The sequence below is a fragment of the Sinohyriopsis cumingii genome, unplaced genomic scaffold, assembly GCF_028554795.1.
Source record: "Sinohyriopsis cumingii isolate HCF-2022 unplaced genomic scaffold, ASM2855479v2 utg000622l, whole genome shotgun sequence".
NCBI lineage: Eukaryota > Metazoa > Mollusca > Bivalvia > Unionida > Unionidae > Sinohyriopsis > Sinohyriopsis cumingii.
The window spans coordinates 5,566,503-5,586,290 of NW_028315918.1; the positions used below are offsets into that span (position 1 = coordinate 5,566,503).

The 19,788-nt window shown below is 36.5% G+C and overlaps 1 protein-coding gene across 9 annotated transcripts in view; it reads left to right on the forward strand.

Moving 5' to 3' along the window:
* LOC149773721 (putative inhibitor of apoptosis) overlaps positions 1-19,788 on the forward strand; it is a 47,658-nt gene that overhangs the window by 22,399 nt on the left and 5,471 nt on the right. For 8 of the 9 annotated variants that reach the window (XM_089946121.1, XM_089946119.1, XM_089946122.1 and 5 more), the window contains 5 exons: positions 8,927-9,073; positions 9,640-9,812; positions 10,725-10,815; positions 11,093-11,209; positions 11,746-11,961. In XM_089946121.1, coding sequence (XP_089802247.1) covers positions 8,927-9,073; positions 9,640-9,812; positions 10,725-10,815; positions 11,093-11,209; positions 11,746-11,961 — 744 coding nt within the window. The remainder of the gene's footprint in view (positions 1-8,926; positions 9,074-9,639; positions 9,813-10,724; positions 10,816-11,092; positions 11,210-11,745; positions 11,962-19,788) is intronic. The other variant, XM_089946124.1, reaches the window with a different exon arrangement.

Genomic DNA, 19,788 nt, shown 5'->3' on the forward strand with positions numbered 1-19,788 from the left:
TTTTTATTCTACAATTAGCAATATTCGGATCATTTACATAGTACTAAATTAATATGAACTCATTGGGTCACAAAGTACATTCTGTAGTTTGCTGGTGATGCCAGGGTTTTAAATCTTTGTATATTTTGAGGGGAAGGTGGGGCAGAAATATGATGTCTTATTCCAAAACCAGATTGATATAAAACTTTTGTATATTAGATTGGCTTTCTGTTTATCATAGCATCATACACTAAAAGCCTATATTAGTATACAAGACCAAAAGTAACTTTATGCTGACCTATATATACAACGTCCTTACCCTATTTTCATACATGCCAACCATTACGCTTTTGACGTAATCATTAGGCTTTTTTCACTAAATTATGCCTTGCACGTAAATGTATTCGGATTATGCATTTTTGGTATATCCCCCTCCAAAAAAAAATTATTTTCTCATTTTTATTGACATCCTATTAATCCCACAGACTGTATTCTAGAAAACATGGCTTCTATGTAACTACATCAAAAGAGTATGTTTGTCCGTAGACTAACATGCACTTTCCTAACAGTATTATATTCTATTTATAGCAGCTGCCTTATTTCCAAGAAACATGCTGGCTTCTACTTTCAAACTTTAGACCTCAGATTCTATTTATAGCAGCTGTATGGCTTAGTTAGAAGAGAATGGGCTGGTTTTCTGTCTTTTAATCTTTGCTTGCAGATTCTTTGTTCTAATTCATATCTGGTATAGAACCAGTCTGTAGGTATTTGGCACCAAATGCCAAGTCAGATTTATTCTAGTCAATGCATGTGTTAGAGCAAAAATGTTTTTCAGATAATTTCACCGATGGATTAGGAAAAGACGAAAAACCAATTCAAAGATGAACAGACGAATTACACAATACAGCATTCCATTCTAGGGCAGCTTCACGCCCCTTGCAGGCTGTGTGGAAAGGATTTTAATATTGGTCATGGTGGTAAAACAAAGAAACCTAGAATTAGCTCGTTTTACTAACTCCAATACTAATGTAATTTTTTTTTACAGCAGAACTAAATTGTGGCCACAAATTTTATAAATGCAGAGGCATTATGTACTGAGTTCTTAATAGAACACAGACTACCCCTAGCAGTAGAAGACTACATTATTTCTTTGTACAAACAGATGTTTCCTGATGCCAGAATTACATAAAATATGCATGTACAAGAACAAAGTCATCTAATATTGTTAGGTGTTTAGCAGAAGATACTTCACTTAAAATTGCAGAAGCCATGAAAATTGGGCCATTTAGTATTACAACAGACAGGAGTAGTGATTATGATGTCAAAAAGTTGTACCCAGTCTGTGTAGGAGACTTTGGCAGAATTATCAGTAGATTTTACTGGAGAAAGGTTGGCAGAACTGTATGGGGTTTTAGGCTGACACTGCATCAGTGATGACTGAAATTCATAAAGGAGTTGCATTCTATATTTTGAAAAATGTCTCCATTGTACATATTAGGTTGTCTCTATCATATGATGCACCGTGCTGCAGGAAAGGCTGTTGATAAATTAGAAGGAGAACTCATGATGTTTCAAGTTGGCACTCTACCTGACAATGTACTTCATGCAGACAGAGTTGATTTTTTTCATCTTATTTCCCAGCTTAAAGACCCAATAACTGGAAGATGTAAATTTCCTCTTCTTTGTCAGGTTATGAAAGGAATATTGGTTCTTTACCATTCTAATGCTGACTGAGAGATTGTTCAGTATTGTTAACAAAAATAAAACTGAATTCAGATCCAGGCTCTGTAACCCAGCACTTAGAGCTCTACTGGTGTGCAAAACATTTATTGTCTCAGTGGTTCAAAGTATTTTGAAATGCATTATGAGAGTCTGTTGCTTTTTAAAGCTCAAAGTGTTGTATACAAAAACTTGAAGCCCTAATTTATGTTAAAAGACTAGAGGGATAAATAAACCATTTTGTACATATGCTCATTGAATTTTTGTCATGTTATATGTGGATTACTCTTTTTCTGCTTGGATTACTCTTTTTGTCCACTTGGATTACCCTATTTCCTCTCCAGGGGTTGGCATGTATGTATTCTTAACATTCATAGACACACTCTTTACACTGAACTGAAGATTTCTGTCCATACAATGTTGTCGGGCATTTCTGCACACGTAGGGTTTCCGTCTCCAATATTGAAGCAAAACGCTTACCGAATTCGACTGATTGACAAAAATAAAATACTGCAATGCTTACCATTTGAAAAGAGACAGTTGTCACCAGAATATTCTGTTCAAAATAATATTAATTTTGGACACACGGGATACCACGCCCGTGTTTTCATGACTTGTGATATGTCAGCCTATTCTGTACACAGCTTTGAAAAGATGTAACATTTGTCCATTGGGCTATAGAAATGAAATACTTTACTTTTGACTGTTTCTGTCAGCATTTCAGTCAAGTAATTAGATCATTTTTTATAGCTAGTTTTACAAAATTCAACATAACAATGCCAATAAATGGCAAGAGATATTAGGCAAACTAAACTTGTAAAAAATAAATAAAGTTCCATATTTTATTAAAAAAAATAAGTTCTTATGTGGAAGAGAAACAAAAATGAATAGGATGTAATGTGTTTACAATGTCTTGTTTATGGGGAAGAATTACTAAAGAATTTAGAAACAGACTATACGTTGGTGAATTTCTTGAGAATGCTGTTCTAGCGGCAAGTTGACACATTGGGTAGCAGACGTTATTATACGTGTGAGACAAGTTCTTGCAAAATTGGAAACTTGGATTAAGATTTTTTTTAAGGTATACATTTCCATCTTTTATATAATGTATTTATTTGTATGATTCTAAAAGATACATAGTAAATAGGATTTTCTGGGTTACAGGTTTAAGAAGGTCAGGAGTGGGTCTTCATGTTGACATTTAGAAATCATATTTTCATATGCCTTTTGAGTCGAAATTTGGGATATTTTTTTACACTTTATGAATAACACTTTTCTTAATTTATGATTGTTCTTTCTTGATACAAATTGGATTTTTTACCCCAATGTTTACAGAAATAACATAGCTTTGCGCAGAATTACATGACACGCAGAAATGGCTGACATGGTGGTACTTAAAATTCTTATAAGTCAATCTAACATTTCTTTTTACTTATTTGGATACCACTCTGTGAAACGCGATTCTACCTATGTCAAACATTCATCGCTTTTGCATTCATTTTAACAATGTTTTAAAAAGTTACTGAGGGATGATAAAACAAGGAACCCTTGGCGACAGTCAAGATAGAAATTATAAATTGATGAATGAAATTACTGTGTTTTGTGCATTTTTATATCCTTGCTGCATTTTGTTTTTAAAATGTACTGGAGTACAAATAAACGGGAGGGTGTGCGTATACTATAGATACATAACTGCAGTCGGATTTACTAGAAATGCCAAAATATACTCTGAAACTGAAATACACACATATTTACATGTTTTTTGTTTACATTTAAGTGACACATAGAAATTAAGATCTGTAATTGTTTTAATAGAAATAAAAACAAAATAAACATTTATTTAAGCGAATTTATTCAAATTATTTACTTTGTACCTATGTATAACACAATTCATGTAATGGTGTCATTCAATCATACTTGGTTTTACTTGAGTGGATCAATATGATAAAGGAAGAATAGATTTGAAATTAAAATATAACATAGTACATATACTTTAATATGTTTTAAAGTAAATAAAAATTTAAAATTTAGTTGACAAAATCACCAGATCAGAGCAGGGTTCCCACGCCGGGATAACAAGAAAAAGTCAGGAGAAATGATAATTTTTTCCCGACCATGAAAAGTCCTTGAATTTTGCAAATATTGATGAAAGTTAGGTAAGACCCGGGAATTTTCTGCCAACATATGATGCCAGAAACAATTATGTAATTGAGTTATAACTGAACTGATTAAAAGTTAAATTTATGGAGTTGTGACCAGAATATTCGGAGGTTGTACCATTTATGTGATTGCCATAAACAGATTACTTAATATAGCTCTTACAATTTGCAACCTGGCCAACATCAGTTTGTTATGATCCTCTGGTTGTCAACATCCTCAGGCCCAGTCAACATCTTCAGCGTGTATGCCCCAACCCTCTGCTCCACCCATGTGCAGAAAGACAAGTTTTATGATGCTCTGGATCAGGCAATATCCAATATCCCCAACACTGAAAGCCTCTACTTACTAGGAGACTTCAGTGCTAGAGTGGGTGCTGACCATGATGCCTGGTCCATCTGTCTTCGCTCTCACAGAAAGGGCAAGATCAACGAGAATGGTCGGTGACTGCTGGAGATGTGCAGCTCCTACAGCCAATGTGTGATCAACACTTTCTTCAAATGCAAGGAGATCCACCAGGTGTCATGGAGACACCCACGTTAACACCACTGGTACCAGCTAGGCCTCGTCATCACAAGGCATGTGGAACTGGCCTGTGTCCTCCTCACCCACAGTACCACGGTGCTGACTGTGACATGGACCATTCCCTCATGGCCAGCAAGGTGTGAATAATACCCAAGAAGTTGCACCACACCAAGAAGAAGGGTTGCCCACACGTCAACACCAGCTGTGCAAGCAACCCAGAGAAAACACAGCAGTTCATCCGCAAGCTGCAAAAAAACTGCAGGAAGCTCTCACCAAAGCGACACCTGATGACACCATCGACTCGAAGTGGTCCCACCTCTGTGACTGTACAATTCAGCCATCACTGCTTGCAGGAAGAAGGAGTGCAGAAATGCTGACTGGTATGAGGCCAGCTGGGAGGAGGTGGGGCCCGTGACTGAGGTAAAGAGGAAAGCCCCTCTGGCATACAAGGCTGCACCTAGCCCCAAAACACTACATGCCCTCAGGACAGCCAGGAACAATGCCCAGCAGACTGACTGCCGCTGTGCCAACACCTACTGGCTGAACCTTTGCACAAGTATACATATCTTATGTCACTTGTTTAGGCTCGAATAAAAGGTAACACAAGCAAGAGTGAAAACAACAAGCTTTGAAAAATATACATATTAATTTATTTCCCTGGAAAAATTCTGTAAAAATGAAAAAAATGTGAACCTACAGTTTTATAGAATCATATCCAAAAATAATCCAAGAATAGTTTTTTTTAGTAGTCCTAATAACAAAATGTTCTACTGATTTCACGTTCGAATCCTGACGAAGAATCCATAATGGAAGACGATGACATATGCTGCAATACGTAGTGTTGAAGTCTACAGTTCCTTGTAGAAACAAGAATTATAACTCTGGTTTCTGATAGCTGAATAAATTTTTATAAAAAACTGTCCTTGTTCCACAATATTACATGAACACACATATTTTCCAGAAAAATAATGGAATTAATCTTTTTGAATCCAAGTAATTTGAAATAACTCCAAACCGAGTAATTTGAAATAACTCCAAACAGCACAACATACAACTAACAGTTTAACAGCCCAGCTTCTATTGAGATTAATTCTCCAAAACATGGGTTAAACTGTCTTTCTAAAACATAAAGAAGGGGTCACGTGATCATCTTCTAGAAGGGTATAGAAGCAAGTTCTTGTTACAGATCACATTTACCCAGTGTGACTGACGAAAACCAACCATTTTACTCTGAGATACAAAATTTTAAAAAATTGTTTGCATCTTAAAGACAAAGTCCCATCATGACCTTGAAAACAACCAATCGTTTTAAAATAAAACGGAACTTGTTTATGAAGGTTGCTACAAATTCTGAAACAAGGTCAGGATTTAAATCAACACCTGATGTTTATAAACTAACAGTCAAGGTCAAACTGATTTTTAAAAAAAAGTATCATCTATAGTGAATAAATATACATTACAATATCATGTAATGAAAAATAAAATATAAATAAAAACTGACAAACAATTAAATTGAAATGGATATAATTAAATCAAATATACATAACACAGCTGCCTACACCAGGGATGCAAGAGGAATGTATGAGGGTATCAAGAAGGCGACAGGCCCCTCAACTTCCAAGATTGCCCCCCTGAAGTCCAAGACAGGCGAAGTCATCACAGACCAACGGAAACAACTGCAGTAATGGGTCGAGCACTATCTCAAGCTGTATGTAACCCAAAAGTTCGTCACTGACACTACCCTGGATGCCATCCCAGACCTGCCAGTCATGGAAGAACTAGACACACCACCCACCCTGGAAGAGCTCGGAAAAGCCATCGATTGCCTTGCCTGTGGGTAGTCTCCTGGAAATGACAGCATTCTGCCTGAAGTCCTCAAGAGTGGGAAATCAGCACTGCTTCAGCCCCTACACATACTCCTCTGCCTCTGCTGGGAACAGGGACACATCCCACAGGTCATGCTTGATGCCAACATCATCACTTTTTGCAAGAACAAAGGAGACCGTACCGACTGCAACAACTACCGGGACATCTCCCGCCTCATCATCATCAGAAAGGCTTTTGCCCATGTTGCCTTAGCACACTTGCAGATCCTAGCCTCCCGTGTCTACCCAGAGTCCCAATGTGGCTTTCAAGCTGGCAGGTCAAATGTAGACGTGATCTTCGCATTACGTCAGTTGCAGGAGAAGTGTTGTGAGCAGCAGATGCGCTCTTCAGACTCCTGCAGAAGATTGGCTGCCCCTCATGACTGCTCTCTGTTGTCACATCATTCCACGAGAACATGCACAGCACAGTGTGCTTCAGTGGCGCAACATCGGAGGCTTTCCTAGTCATCAGTGGAGTCAGACAAGGCCTTGTTCCAATGCTCTTCACCATCTTCTTCTCCATGCTTCTCCAGTACACCTTCAAAGACTGCAGCAAGGGAGTGTACATCCATACCAGGGCTGACGGCAAGCTGTTCATCGCCCGTCTCCATGCTAAGACTAAAGTCACAGAGGTCCTCGTTTGTGAACTACTCTTCGCCAACGATGCAGCCTTGACATCACACATGGAAGATGGACTGCAGCAGCTAGTATGCCACCTCTCCCATGCCTGTAAGGAGTTTGGACTGAGCAGCAGTTTGAAGAAAACAAATGTCATGGTGGAGGACACAGACTCCCCTCTTTCCGTCACCACCAACAAATTGGAAGTTGTTGAGAACTTCACATACCTCGGGTCCACCATCTCCAGCTCACTCTCCATTGATTCTGAGGTGAACGGCAGGATTGCCAAGGCAGCAGCAGTTATGGCCAAACATAACCAGAGGGTCTGGAACAACCCCAACCTCACTGAGAAGACCAAACTGCGTGTCTACCAGGCCATTCATGCTCAGCTCACTCCTCTACAGCAGTTAAACATGGACCACCTTTGCAAGACACGAGAAGAAACTCAGCAGTTTCCACCTGAGATGTCTGTGGCACATTCTGCACATCCAGTGGCAGGACTAAGTACTCAACACAGAGGTTCTGGAATGCACCAATATGAACAGCATGTTCTCCATCCTCAATGAGAGGCACCTTCACTGGCTCGGTTATGTCAAAAGAATGGACCCAGGCTACATTCCTAAGGACCTGTTATACGGGGAGTTAGCAGAAGGTGCACGACCGAATGGATGACCACATCTGCGCTACAAAGATGTTTGCAAGAAGGACATGAAGACGGCCAATATCAATGTCAATGACTGGAAGAGCTCTGCTAACGACCATTCCACCTGGTGCCTAATTAAAAAGCCAGGACGTTCAGAAAGCTGAGGAAGACAGAAACATAAAGCAAGCTGAAAAGAGAGCTAGAAAGAAGGAGAAACAACAATTTACTTCTGGAGCTACACCATGATCTCCTGTAGACGGACAGATGCCAAGAGGGATCCACAGGTACTATACTGGTTTATAAAGGATGATATCAAGGGTCACATGGCTGGATGAGGTGGTCTGGCAAGTAATTTGTTACAGGTCAAATATGCTGAGAAATTCCCAGGTTTTTCAAACAGCATGAAACTTGAAAAAGATGAGTTGAAAATATGGTGAACTGTCCCAGGATTTAGACAAATCTAAGACAAAGAAAAATATCACAAAGGACAGAAAAGCTCTAGGACACTCAAAACTGTTGTTGTACCAAGGACTGACAGATGACAAAGGAAATGAAAAATGTGTGCATGAAGTTTGACAGTTACTGTTAAAAATCCAAGCAAAAACCTTGAAATATACTTCACTACAGATATAATATCATAATATCGGTGAATACTTGGTGCTTTCGTAGTTTGACTTGCATTAGCAATTTACCATACCTGTCTAATCAAGTACAACTGTGACGTGTGATTTCATTAGATGAATTGTGCTAGAACTAGGTAAGTAAATAATTTGTATAAAAATCACTAAAAGTTTTGATCTGATGGACTTCAGAGCGTAATATCTTTGAACAAAAGATATTGATGACTGAGTTTTTTGTAAAGATTTTTGTTGTTCATTTTAAAATTGGTACTTGCTTTATTTGATCACAGATCCTTTTCCCTCCACTTGTGAAGTATTACAGGTATAATAATAATAATGATGAGGACTTTGTATAGTGCCTAATCTTTAGAAGCTCAAAGTGCTTTACAACATTAGACAACATCTATAACATTATTAGGTCTTTAAGTTTGTTCTTGCAGTCGAAATAAGTGAGTTTTAAAAGCACTCTTGAATGGGATCACTCTGTCTTTATGTCTAAGTTCAGTGGGCAATTCATTCCACGTTGCTGGGCCCTGGTATGCAAAAGAATGCTGTCCAAATGTAAGTCACTATGTCTTGAATAGCAGGTTCAGAATTAAATAATCATGTATAGTTAATAAAAACAATCAAGAACTGCTATCACATGATGGGACAAGAATCTTTTTCTTGAAATGTTATAGAATGAATAGAGTAGTCTCTGATCTGCATGCATGTTATACCACTAGAAACCTTAGTGTACCCTTTTGTCAGCTGGGTCCACCAAATATGGTGTTAATGATGTTTAATAAATTATTCTTCAGCGGTATCCTCATCTCAGGAGGAGAGCAGGAAGATAAGGTCTCCACAATATTTATCTTACAATGTGAGACTGTCAACGTTTGCAAGGTTTCCAGCCATCTCTGGACTTGATGTCAGCCAGATAGCAGCTGCTGGGTTTTACTACACAGGTGTGTGTGTTCACAATGGCATTACTGTCTGATATAACATAGGCAACATGAATTCATTATATAAAAAAACCTTAAAACTTTTTTTTGAACATTTCAATGTTCATTTTTACACAGTCACTTTTCCAGATTCACTTCTTTTAAAAAATGTGTATATGTAAGCTTAAAATGATTTTACTGCTTAAAAAATACTCAGAACTTTAAAACTAATTAACATCCTTGAGATAACAAAAAGGGAATTGGATAAATCGGTTGAACATATAGCAATCAGTTTTGAAAACTATTAGTAGGACAAAACAGTTAATGTGACACAAACAGCTAAGCTATTGTACTAACATATTATTATGTAGCAGTCTTGTACAGTTGTGTATATTGTGAAATGGAAATGAACCAAACTGTTTATCTCCAAAATGTCAATTCTCTGGCGTAGGATTATACACTGCATTCAACTAATTATTTAAATCTATCTGTAAGGATCAATTTCTATCAACTTGTGAACTTCATATTTGCTTACTTTCATGTAATACCAGATAATTTCATTGTCTTGTTTTCTGTTTAATTGTGCCCAGGTCATCAAGACATAGTCAGGTGCTATGCTTGTGATGGCGGCTTAAAGCGGTGGAAACTGGGAGATAACCCATGGGAGGAACACTCTAAATGGTTCCCAGACTGTCACCACCTTGAACAATCAAACTACCGGACACCAGAAAAGAAAACAAAAGCAGAGATTGGTGGTATAGCTGTTAGTAAAATTATATTTCCTTTGTGGGATATGTATCTGTAATTGGAATATTTATTTTATGTATGAATTTTCAGTCTGCACTGATTAATCTCTATTTCTTTATTGCAATAAATGTGCAAAATTTGTCATCATCAAATCTCAAAATCAGATGCACATGTGTGTGTGTGTGTGTGTGTGTGTGTGTGTGTGTGTGTGTGTATATATGTTAATATGTATTGTTACAACAAATATAGGGGCCCCGAGTGGTCTAAAGCGCTCTCCGTTACGGATCACTGCCATCTCACCTCTGTCTGCATGGGTTCGAGTCCAAGGCTCGGCTAACGTTGGTACATGGGAAAGCCTGCCGGTACCTTCTCATGGGTCAGTGGTTCTTCCCTGGGTTTTCCAGGGTTCTTCCTCCACCATGTATAGCCTATCTTGTGCTGAAAAATGGCGTTAAACCCTAGAACAACGACAACAAATATAAGTAACGGAAAAGAAGCCAAACCAGCAAGTTTTATAAAACTTAACAAACAATTTAATTATCAAAATTATGTATCAGGAGTTAAGAAAATATACATAACAACACACACACACACACACACACACATATATATATAATCTGAAGTTTGAGTGTGTAGTGAATTTTTAGTTTTAAATTTTATTTTGTTAAATTAAGTAAGTAAACAGTTGAATTTATTTATACATACTAAGCATCAAATATGTCTCTTTTAGTATTTTAGAGAAATTATAGTTATATTTATTGTCTTCACATTTACAACTTTATCTTATCTACTAACTATAATAAATGTATAGTATTGGATTTCAGCAAATATATATCAATAAATGTATAATAGTCCCTTAGGGTCATTGGGTTGGACTATTGATCAAAATCGACAAGTATTTAAGACATTATCATCATTTTGTATCTAGCCTGAGGAGAAGTCAGTTGCTTCTGTCGGAAATGCCGCTCTTTCTGAAGGTCTAGCCCAGAGACTGAAAGAACTAACTTTCAAAGAACAAGGTACATTTATAATATTTTTAAAAGACTGCAATGTGTTTTTAAAAAAAAATCTGCTCAGAAATCATGTGATTGCAGCTGTTGCAGTGTGAGCAGATGTTTGTATGTTGTCTATTGTGCCATCATCTCTGAGACGTTACAATGATATAACACAATTTTTTAAAGTGCAAGTGCTTATATCCACTGGCAATTAGTGGTTGCAATCACAACCTATGGATTTGTACTTTTTTTTTCTTCACACCTTTATCCTAGAAAATATGTTGTTTCTTTTAAAATTTAGAACTAAAGCAGCAGGAGGCCGAGCTGGATTTGAATACACCTGCAGCTTTGGCTGTTCTAGACTTTGGATACTCCAGAAATGCCGTGAGGATGGCTATCAACGAATTAAGGAAGAGAGGTTAGAAATATTGATATCACCCCAAGAATACATTTTGTATGCATCTTTTAGAAAATTTTGAATTTTAAATTTATAACAAGAAATAAGTACTAGCAACAAAGCTTCATCATAATTGAGTACAACAGAAGCAACATTTTAAGTTTCTATAACTAAACCCATAAAGCTGATTTTTTTTTCCTTTCATTTTCCTATATTTCAGGTTCCACTTTCTGTTTTCTGTTATCCCTGTTTCTGTCTTGTTATATTTTATATATGTTGATTTTTATTCTGCATCAAGAGACAATATTTCTTTTTATCACATGACTGAATGGTACTCCCAAACAATTTTGAAATCTTTGTAGATACTCATTCCAAGATGTTGATTTCATGACATTTTTTTTTCTCTGCAGTTCTATACCTGTTTCTTATTTTCTCAAAATTATTTGGGTTTTTTTAATAATTTGCTGCTAACAGGAAGGAGACCGAACGTGATATTTATTTTAAGCTGTATCTTTAAGTATCATAAATTGTATTAAGTCAGTACTCTTTGTTTACAGGGAAGACAACATTCACAGCTGATGGTATTCTGCAAGTGCTGGTTTCCTTTGAGGACAGAGGCATTAGTCTGCCTGCAAATGATGATGCTAAAGAAAACGATAGCAAAAACAATATCGTGTCAAATCTACAGAAAGTTTCCAAAAATATACCTTCAGACGAACAGTTAGCTAGGAGGAAAATAAATAAAGCTGTGACATCTGAGATGAGAGATGATGGTAGGCAAATCTTGTGCAAAACCAGTAGCAAGTTGTTGCTCAAATATCATTCGCAATTATGATCTACATAAATACGTAGATAATATTTTCTATTCCTATGTTAGCACTGGATTTATTGCGTCATTGGCAGAAATATGTGATATTTAAATTTATGGTGAGCCCACGAGTTGAAATATGTTGTTTCTGGTACAGCAGGATGCAATTTATCCAGTATTTGCATCAGAAAAGAAAAGTTTTATTTTGTTATATATAAAGCTGTACCGATGACACTTTTTGTCGATTATGCCAATACTGTGTATAGCCGATTATTAAAATTGTCGATGCAGATTATGAGACCAATTATTTCATTATTATTTGTTTTATAGCAATGACAGGTTAGAGACATAAACCTATTAGTGTAATGCAAGCATGTATTTTAACAAGTTATAACAAGGTTGTTTATGCGGCAAGTGAATTTGAACTTCTATACAAAAACAAACAGAAACCAGATAAGAAGTACATTGCTATTTATAGAAAACAGAGATCACACAAATATAAAACTTGAAAAACTTTAAAACTAACACTGATAAAACTCATGGATTGCCAATTCAAGATATAAATTAACGAAAAAGTATTAAGCTAGTCTTTTAACTTAAATGATGCAGGTCACCATTACTAGATTTAAATAAATGACTAAAAGATGGTAATAACGATAGCCCAATAATAATTAAAATTAATAATATGCATGCTTTAAGACTAAAGTTAGATGTCACTGTATGCTGGCTGCAGCTAATACTGAAAGCCTAGTTGAGGTAGTTTATATTTAAGCAAAAGTAACATTTCTTCCTTCTTGCCAAGCAACGATCCACGACGATCCAAAAAATCTGGCCCTCGCCATTAAACAGCTGCTCGCTCAGAACGCTTGAAGCTAGTGCAGACAAATAGCATCTAGCTAATTTGGCCAAGATGGGGAACTGAAACTTGTGAGCATTCCACCAGCCATATATGTCTTCTTGTGGCAACAGAGGGATGTCCAGATACAATTAAAGCATTGCGTCAATAGTGTCATCCATGTGGGTCATTTCATTGACGGTACGGACATGTTTGTCACAGGCCACAGAAAACAAATCCTAGAGATGCGACGTTGATGGCCCAGTGGCATTTGTTTCAGTTTCAGTCTTTCTTTTTTTGGTCAGGATTCCTTCTGCTTGTCAGCTGATGCAACTACGATGCATTCTGCTCTAAGCCATTCTTTGGATCTGGTCACAAGTAATTTTTCGCTGAATAGGCGATGTTTGAATTGTGGATCCAAGATGGTGGCCAAGACAAGCTTCTTGTTGCTGGCAACATAAGCAAAGTGTGTGTTCAGTGACATCACCATATCACGGTGCATTGTCTGAATACCTTGACTCGCTTCATGCTCTCGAGCCAGCAACATTCAGAGCATTTTCAGCATAGGAAGAATGATGGATGCTGATGTTGAGCTATCACTTACTTCCTTGGTAATGTCTGCAAATGGGCCTAACGTGTCCACAATATTGTTAATCAAGACCCACTGTTGAGCTGTTAGGCTAGGCAGGTCGCAGAGAGTATTGTAAGCCCCCAAGACTTGTTTTTGTTCATATAACGAAACCAACATATTGTATGTAGAATTCTAGCATGTCTGGACATCCTGGACGAGTTTCTTATGGGCAATGCCCAACTTTTCCTGTTGCTCTTCGAGCTGCTGTTGTGCCAGGATGGAGTGCCAGAACTTGCTGACTATGGATTGCGAGATCACTAAAACATCTTTGACAGCTCGTTGCGATAGAATGCCATCACTAACAATGAGCAGAAGAACATGGATATGAGTTTTGGAATGTTGTATTCCTCGCATAATTTGTCCAGTTTGCTTGCCAAATATTCTCCTGTATGTGATTCATGAAGAGGCGTTGCTGCTAAAATCACCTGTTTCAGCTGAAAGTCTTCCATCAGCCAGTGTGCCATAAGAGTCAAGAAGGCTATGCCGATTGACGGTTCTGACTCTGCTTCAGAGATTAAACTATGGTCAGATTGGGCAGAAACTAAATCATGCATCTTGCTTTGTATCGCCTTATGCATGTCAGGTATCAAAGATGTGGAAAAGTACTTCCGACTTGGAATTTTATAGCGTGTCTTCAATAACGGAAAATGGTTGCACTTCTATTACCATGAACTATAGCTTTGTGCCAACTAATAACTCTCGAGTCAAACGCAAATGGCTACTTCCAGTCTAGGACCGATGTCAATAGTCAGAGTATGAGGAGTTGCTGCAGCTGCTGAGGTTAACTGCGCAGCATCCTTTTCTTTTTTATCTGCCAGAAACAGGCCATGTTCGAAGATGTGCTTGCAGTGCAAGTGCTGGACAAGATTTGATGTATTGTTTTTCGAATCCTTTCCACTCCTGGAAATGGATGTTTTGCAAAGTGTGCAATTTGCTTTGGACTTGTCGACTGGATTTACTTTGAAATAATTCCAGGCTAAACTTGAGTGTTTATAGTTCAACTTTATACATAAGCTTAGTAGTATATTTAATAGTGTAAGCCGCTAGTCAGTATTAATAATCCAATTGATTTGCGCTCTTGAAACGATGTTTTGAATCAAGTAAGTTACTACTAAGTTATCCATGTGGCTGGATGCATGCACGCACAACACTGTGAGTCATGCGCTGAAGCAGCTCAGCAGCTGGGGTATGCAGGGGTAACATCGCTGGCGTTGACATGCCAATATCAATGCTGCATAATATTTGTATGTCAGTGTTCAGCTGCTTCAGTGTGCGACCGCTATTCGTTGATTAGCACCATTGCAGGACTGGCTAAAGATCAGATTAACTATAGTGAGTCATAGTTTTGTAGTAGTTGGAAATTTCGCTAGCTATCTAATCTGCCTAGCTATCTACTAATGTGTATGCTGGAAGTTCAACATCCACACGAGCCCTCATTGGCTGGTTGGCGGCTGTGATTGGGATGAGTGCATGAATTGATAATTTGTTGTGTACAGGCAATCAGCGGTAGTTTACAGCAAGTGTGTTAAAAAGTATTTACTTTTAAAAATATATTGTCTTTCAGTTAACCCTCAAATCAAATATTTATTCCTTAATTTCCACTATTGAATTCGGATTTAAAATTCAAGCCATGTCAAGATGAATGTTTGATTGAATTTATTTTTTGGAAATTTGTTTATATTGGCACCGATTATTTCTGCCGATACTGATTATACAATTGTTATAATAATCGGCCCGATTATGAGTTTGGCTGATTAATCAGTACAGCTTTAATTATATACCAGGCTTTCTCCAGAATCAATGTTTAGAATATTACTCTCGCTCTTCAGCACAACAACCCTTTTCACATATTCCTCACTTTCATATATAAATCATATAAGTAGCAATGACCTGAGAAAGCATTAGGATTGGGTTGACCTAATCTGTCACAGTAAATAATGTTTTGGACGTTTTGAAAAATATTTGCCCTTATCTTATTACGAAGCAAGTGAGCACAGTGGGTTTATTGTAAGGGGAAATAACTTAGCTAGACACAAAGATGCTTGAATGAAATGTCATAAGCAAAGATTAATTTCTCCTTCAAGTACGTTCTGCAGTCACATTACATTAGAGAATATTAGCCAGCTACCTCACAAATCTAGCCCTGCTAAAAGACAAAATGTTCGTCTTTTCCTATCACTGTCAATAGACAAAGGGCAATAGCTCTTGCCCATTATTTCCCCTTGATACCACCAGTTATTGCAAGTTTTTAGCTTCACTGCTGTATAGACTACATGTACAATTTTAACCTTCAAGAATCTAGCCCTTTTTTGTGTTCCTATGGACCCATCCAGTGTTCTTTTTGGATTTATTGTGCAGATTTATTTATCTGCTGCAGGTTGTTTGCTTTATTTTAGGGCTGTTCCATTAAATCATGCATGGTACCCAGGGAAGGCAGTTTTTAAAAAAATGTATGCCATGGTACTTTGATTTCACAAAGTTCATATTAAAATGATAAGAAAAATCTGAATTGCATCTACGGGTGAGTACCTCACTTTAAAAGTGCCTTCTCTGGGTCCCATGTATGTTTTAATGGAACAGTCCTTACAGTTTCTGCCAATTTTTTTAGTGATTTTTCATTCATCAGGACTTCATCTTATAAGACCACCATCCCACCACACTATCATTGATCTTATACAAGGTCATTACAAGTTGGCATACCTTTGTCATTTCAGGAGGAATATTATACGCATGACATGCAAGCTCACAGCAATCGTCTGTTTTGCATTGAAGGGTAGAAAAAAATGGAATATATCAAGGAAAACAACCTGCGGTTTGTTGTTGGCAATAGTGACTCATTGGGGGAGTATTCCCCAAGTTTAGTCAGCCCACAAGGCATGAATCCGAGCATGGTCTTCAGGTCTGTACGTCTGGGCACATGGGGATAATGCTGGATCCATTGGATCTGACTCTTAATACTGCTATGGTGGCGCTCTACAGTTTCTTATTTTGCATAGGGTTAGGACTTTAAAGAAAAAGAATTTCCCCGGCTTTCCTCACTGGTTATACTGGCTGTTTAAAAAAGACCTTGTATATCTTAGGTATAATTCAAAGAACCTTTAATTTCCTTTATTTTGGTGTATGATTGATGGGTGTACTGTGGATTATAGAGTATACAGCTTGGCCTTACTTCAGATGTGTACCTTTCAAAAAAGTGCTAGCTCTACTTGGTCATTTTCACTTCCTGAACTTCAGAGGTAAATTGTATAAAAAAAAGAGGCGATAACTTTTTTTTACATTTTTTATATTTGGTAATTCATTCATTGCACTTTCAGAAGCTGGTATTGTCTAGTCTGGCAAAATTCATTTTCCCTATTTTCATAGCAGCTATGTAATGTATACTTTAGACTAATTCAGGCTGATTTTCTTAACACAAGGGAGCAGTCATTTTAGTTAGCAGTGTGCTTAAATCATGTAAAATTTCCAATAGTACAATATCCAAAGAAATATCATCCACATTACATTAATGTAGCATAGAGGTATGCCAACATTCTCTCCATTGTGCATATTTTAAATGCAAACTACTTCACCTTACATACGTCACTCTTTCAAAAGTACATATTAACTGGTGAGCACCCCCATAAAGAGAATATAGGTATTATTATTGTATGATTTAATTAAATTTATATGGCTGAAACATTTAAATCGCAAGCATCAAAACAATCCTTTTGAATAATTCTCCTGCCTTTCCCCCACAGAACAGTATTTATGAGTGTCGGAGTCTCTAACAAGTGTAGGCCCCCCCCAATGATAAAAATTGAGCTATTTTAAGAATGCACATTACATTTTGTAAACATAGCAACTAATGTTATGCTGAATGACAGGAACATGAAACTAGCCAGAATTATTTCTGAGATATCAACAACGAATTTTACAATTTGAAATGGAAGGTAACTCATCAGGTTCATAAAGGTCAAAGTGTAAAATATTTGCCTAATGTTTAATATGGAAGAAGCGAATTCACTTTCTCATAATTTATTTTGATATTTCATTGCAAATAAATGAAAGGAAACATTTTCACCATATATTTCTTTTACTTATTGCAACAGTTTTAAATTTAAGTTGACTCTTCTTATATTCTAAGACTTCTAATTTCCCCATAATTAAGGTCACTACTCACACAAACATGCCTCATGGCAAATTATGTAAGCAAGAGCAAAATGAGCATAATTAGCTTATTTTCATGCTTAACATCAATATGAATGTACCATTTTATTCAGAACATCATACATAATTATATGAAAATAAAAAAATAATTGCAAACATTTTTATATTTGCTTTAAAGTGACGCTCTACAGTTTTGTATTTTGCATAGGGTTAGGATTTTAAAGAAAAAGAATTTCCCGGGCTTTCCTCACTGGTTATACTGGCTATTTAAAAAAGACCTTGTATATCTTAGGTATAATTCAAAGAACCTTTAATTCCCTTTATTTTGGAATATGATTGATGGGTGTACTATGGGTTATAGAGTATACAGCTTACCCCTTACTTCAGATGTGCACCTTTCAAAAAAGTGCTAGCTCTGCTTGGTCATTCTCACTTCCTGAACTTCAGAGGTAAATTGTATAAAAAGAGCCGATAACTTTTTTTACATTTTATATTTTGGTAATTCATTCATTGCACTTTCAGAAGCTGGTATTGTCTAGTCTGGCAAAATTCATTTTCCCTATTTTCATAGCTGCTATGTATAGTGTACTTTAGTCTAATTGAGGCTGATTTTTTTAACACAAGGGAGCAGTCATTTTAGTTAGCAGTGTGCTTAAATCATGTAAAATTTCCAATAGTACAATATCCAAAGAAATATCATCCACATTACATTAATGTAGCATTGAGGTATGCCAACATTCTCTCCATTGTGCATATTTTAAATGCAAACTACTTCACCTTACATACGTCACTCTTTCAAAAGTACATATTAACTGGTGAGCACCCCCATAAAGAGAATATAGGTATTATTATTGTATGATTTAATTAAATTTATATGGCTGAAACATTTAAATCGCAAGCATCAAAACAATCCTTTTGAATAATTCTCCTGCCTTTCCCCCCACAGAACAGTATTTATGAGTGTCAGAGTCTCTAACAAGTCCAGCCCCGCCCCCAATAAAAAGTGAGCTATTTTAAGAATGCACATTACATTTTGTAAACATAGCAACTAATGTTATGCTGAATGACAGGAACATGAAACTAGCCAGAATTATTTCTGAGATATCAACAACGAATTTTACAATTTGAAATGGGATGTAACTCGTCAGGTTCATAAAGGTCAAAGTGTAAAATATTTGCCTAATGTTTAATATGGAAGAAGCGAATTCACTTTCTCATAATTTATTTTGATATTTCATTGCAAATAAATGAAAGGAAACATTTTCACCATATATTTCTTTTACTTATTGCAACAGTTTTAAATTTAAGTTGACTCTTCTTATATTCTAAGACTTCTAATTTCCCCATAATTAAGGTCACTACTCACACAAACATGCCTCATGGTAAATTATGTAAGCAAGAGCAAAATGAGCATAATTAGCTTATTTTCATCCTTAACATCAATATGAATGTACCATTTTATTCAGAACATCATACATAATTATATGAAAATAAAAAAAATAATTGCAAACATTTTTATATTTGCTTTAAAGTGGCACTCTACAGTTTTGTATTTTGCATAGGGTTAGGATTTTAAAGAAAAAGAATTTCCCAGGCTTTCCTCACTGGTTATACTGGCTATTTAAAAAAGACCTTGTATATCTTAGGTATAATTCAAAGAACCTTTAATTCCCTTTATTTTGGAACATGATTGATGGGTGTACTATGGGTTATAGAGTATACAGCTTACCCCTTACTTCAGATGTGCACCTTTCAAAAAAGTGCTAGCTCTACTTGGTCATCCTCACTTCCTGAACTTCAGAGGTAAATTGTATAAAAAAGAGCCGATAACTTTTTTTACATTTTATATTTTGGTAATTCATTCATTGCACTTTCAGAAGCTGGTATTGTCTAGTCTGGCAGAATTCATTTTCCCTATTTTCGTAGCTGCTATGTATAGTATACTTTAGATTAATTCAGGCTGATTTTTTTAACACAAGGGAGCAGTCATTTTAGTTAGCAGTGTGCTTAAATCATGTAAAATTTCTAAAAGTACAATATCCAAAGAAATATCATCCACATTACATTAATGTGGCATTCTCTCCATTGTGCATGTTTTAAATGTGGACTGCTTCACATTGCATACGTCACTGTCTCAAAAGTACATATTAACTGGTTAGCGCCCCCTATACCATTACTGA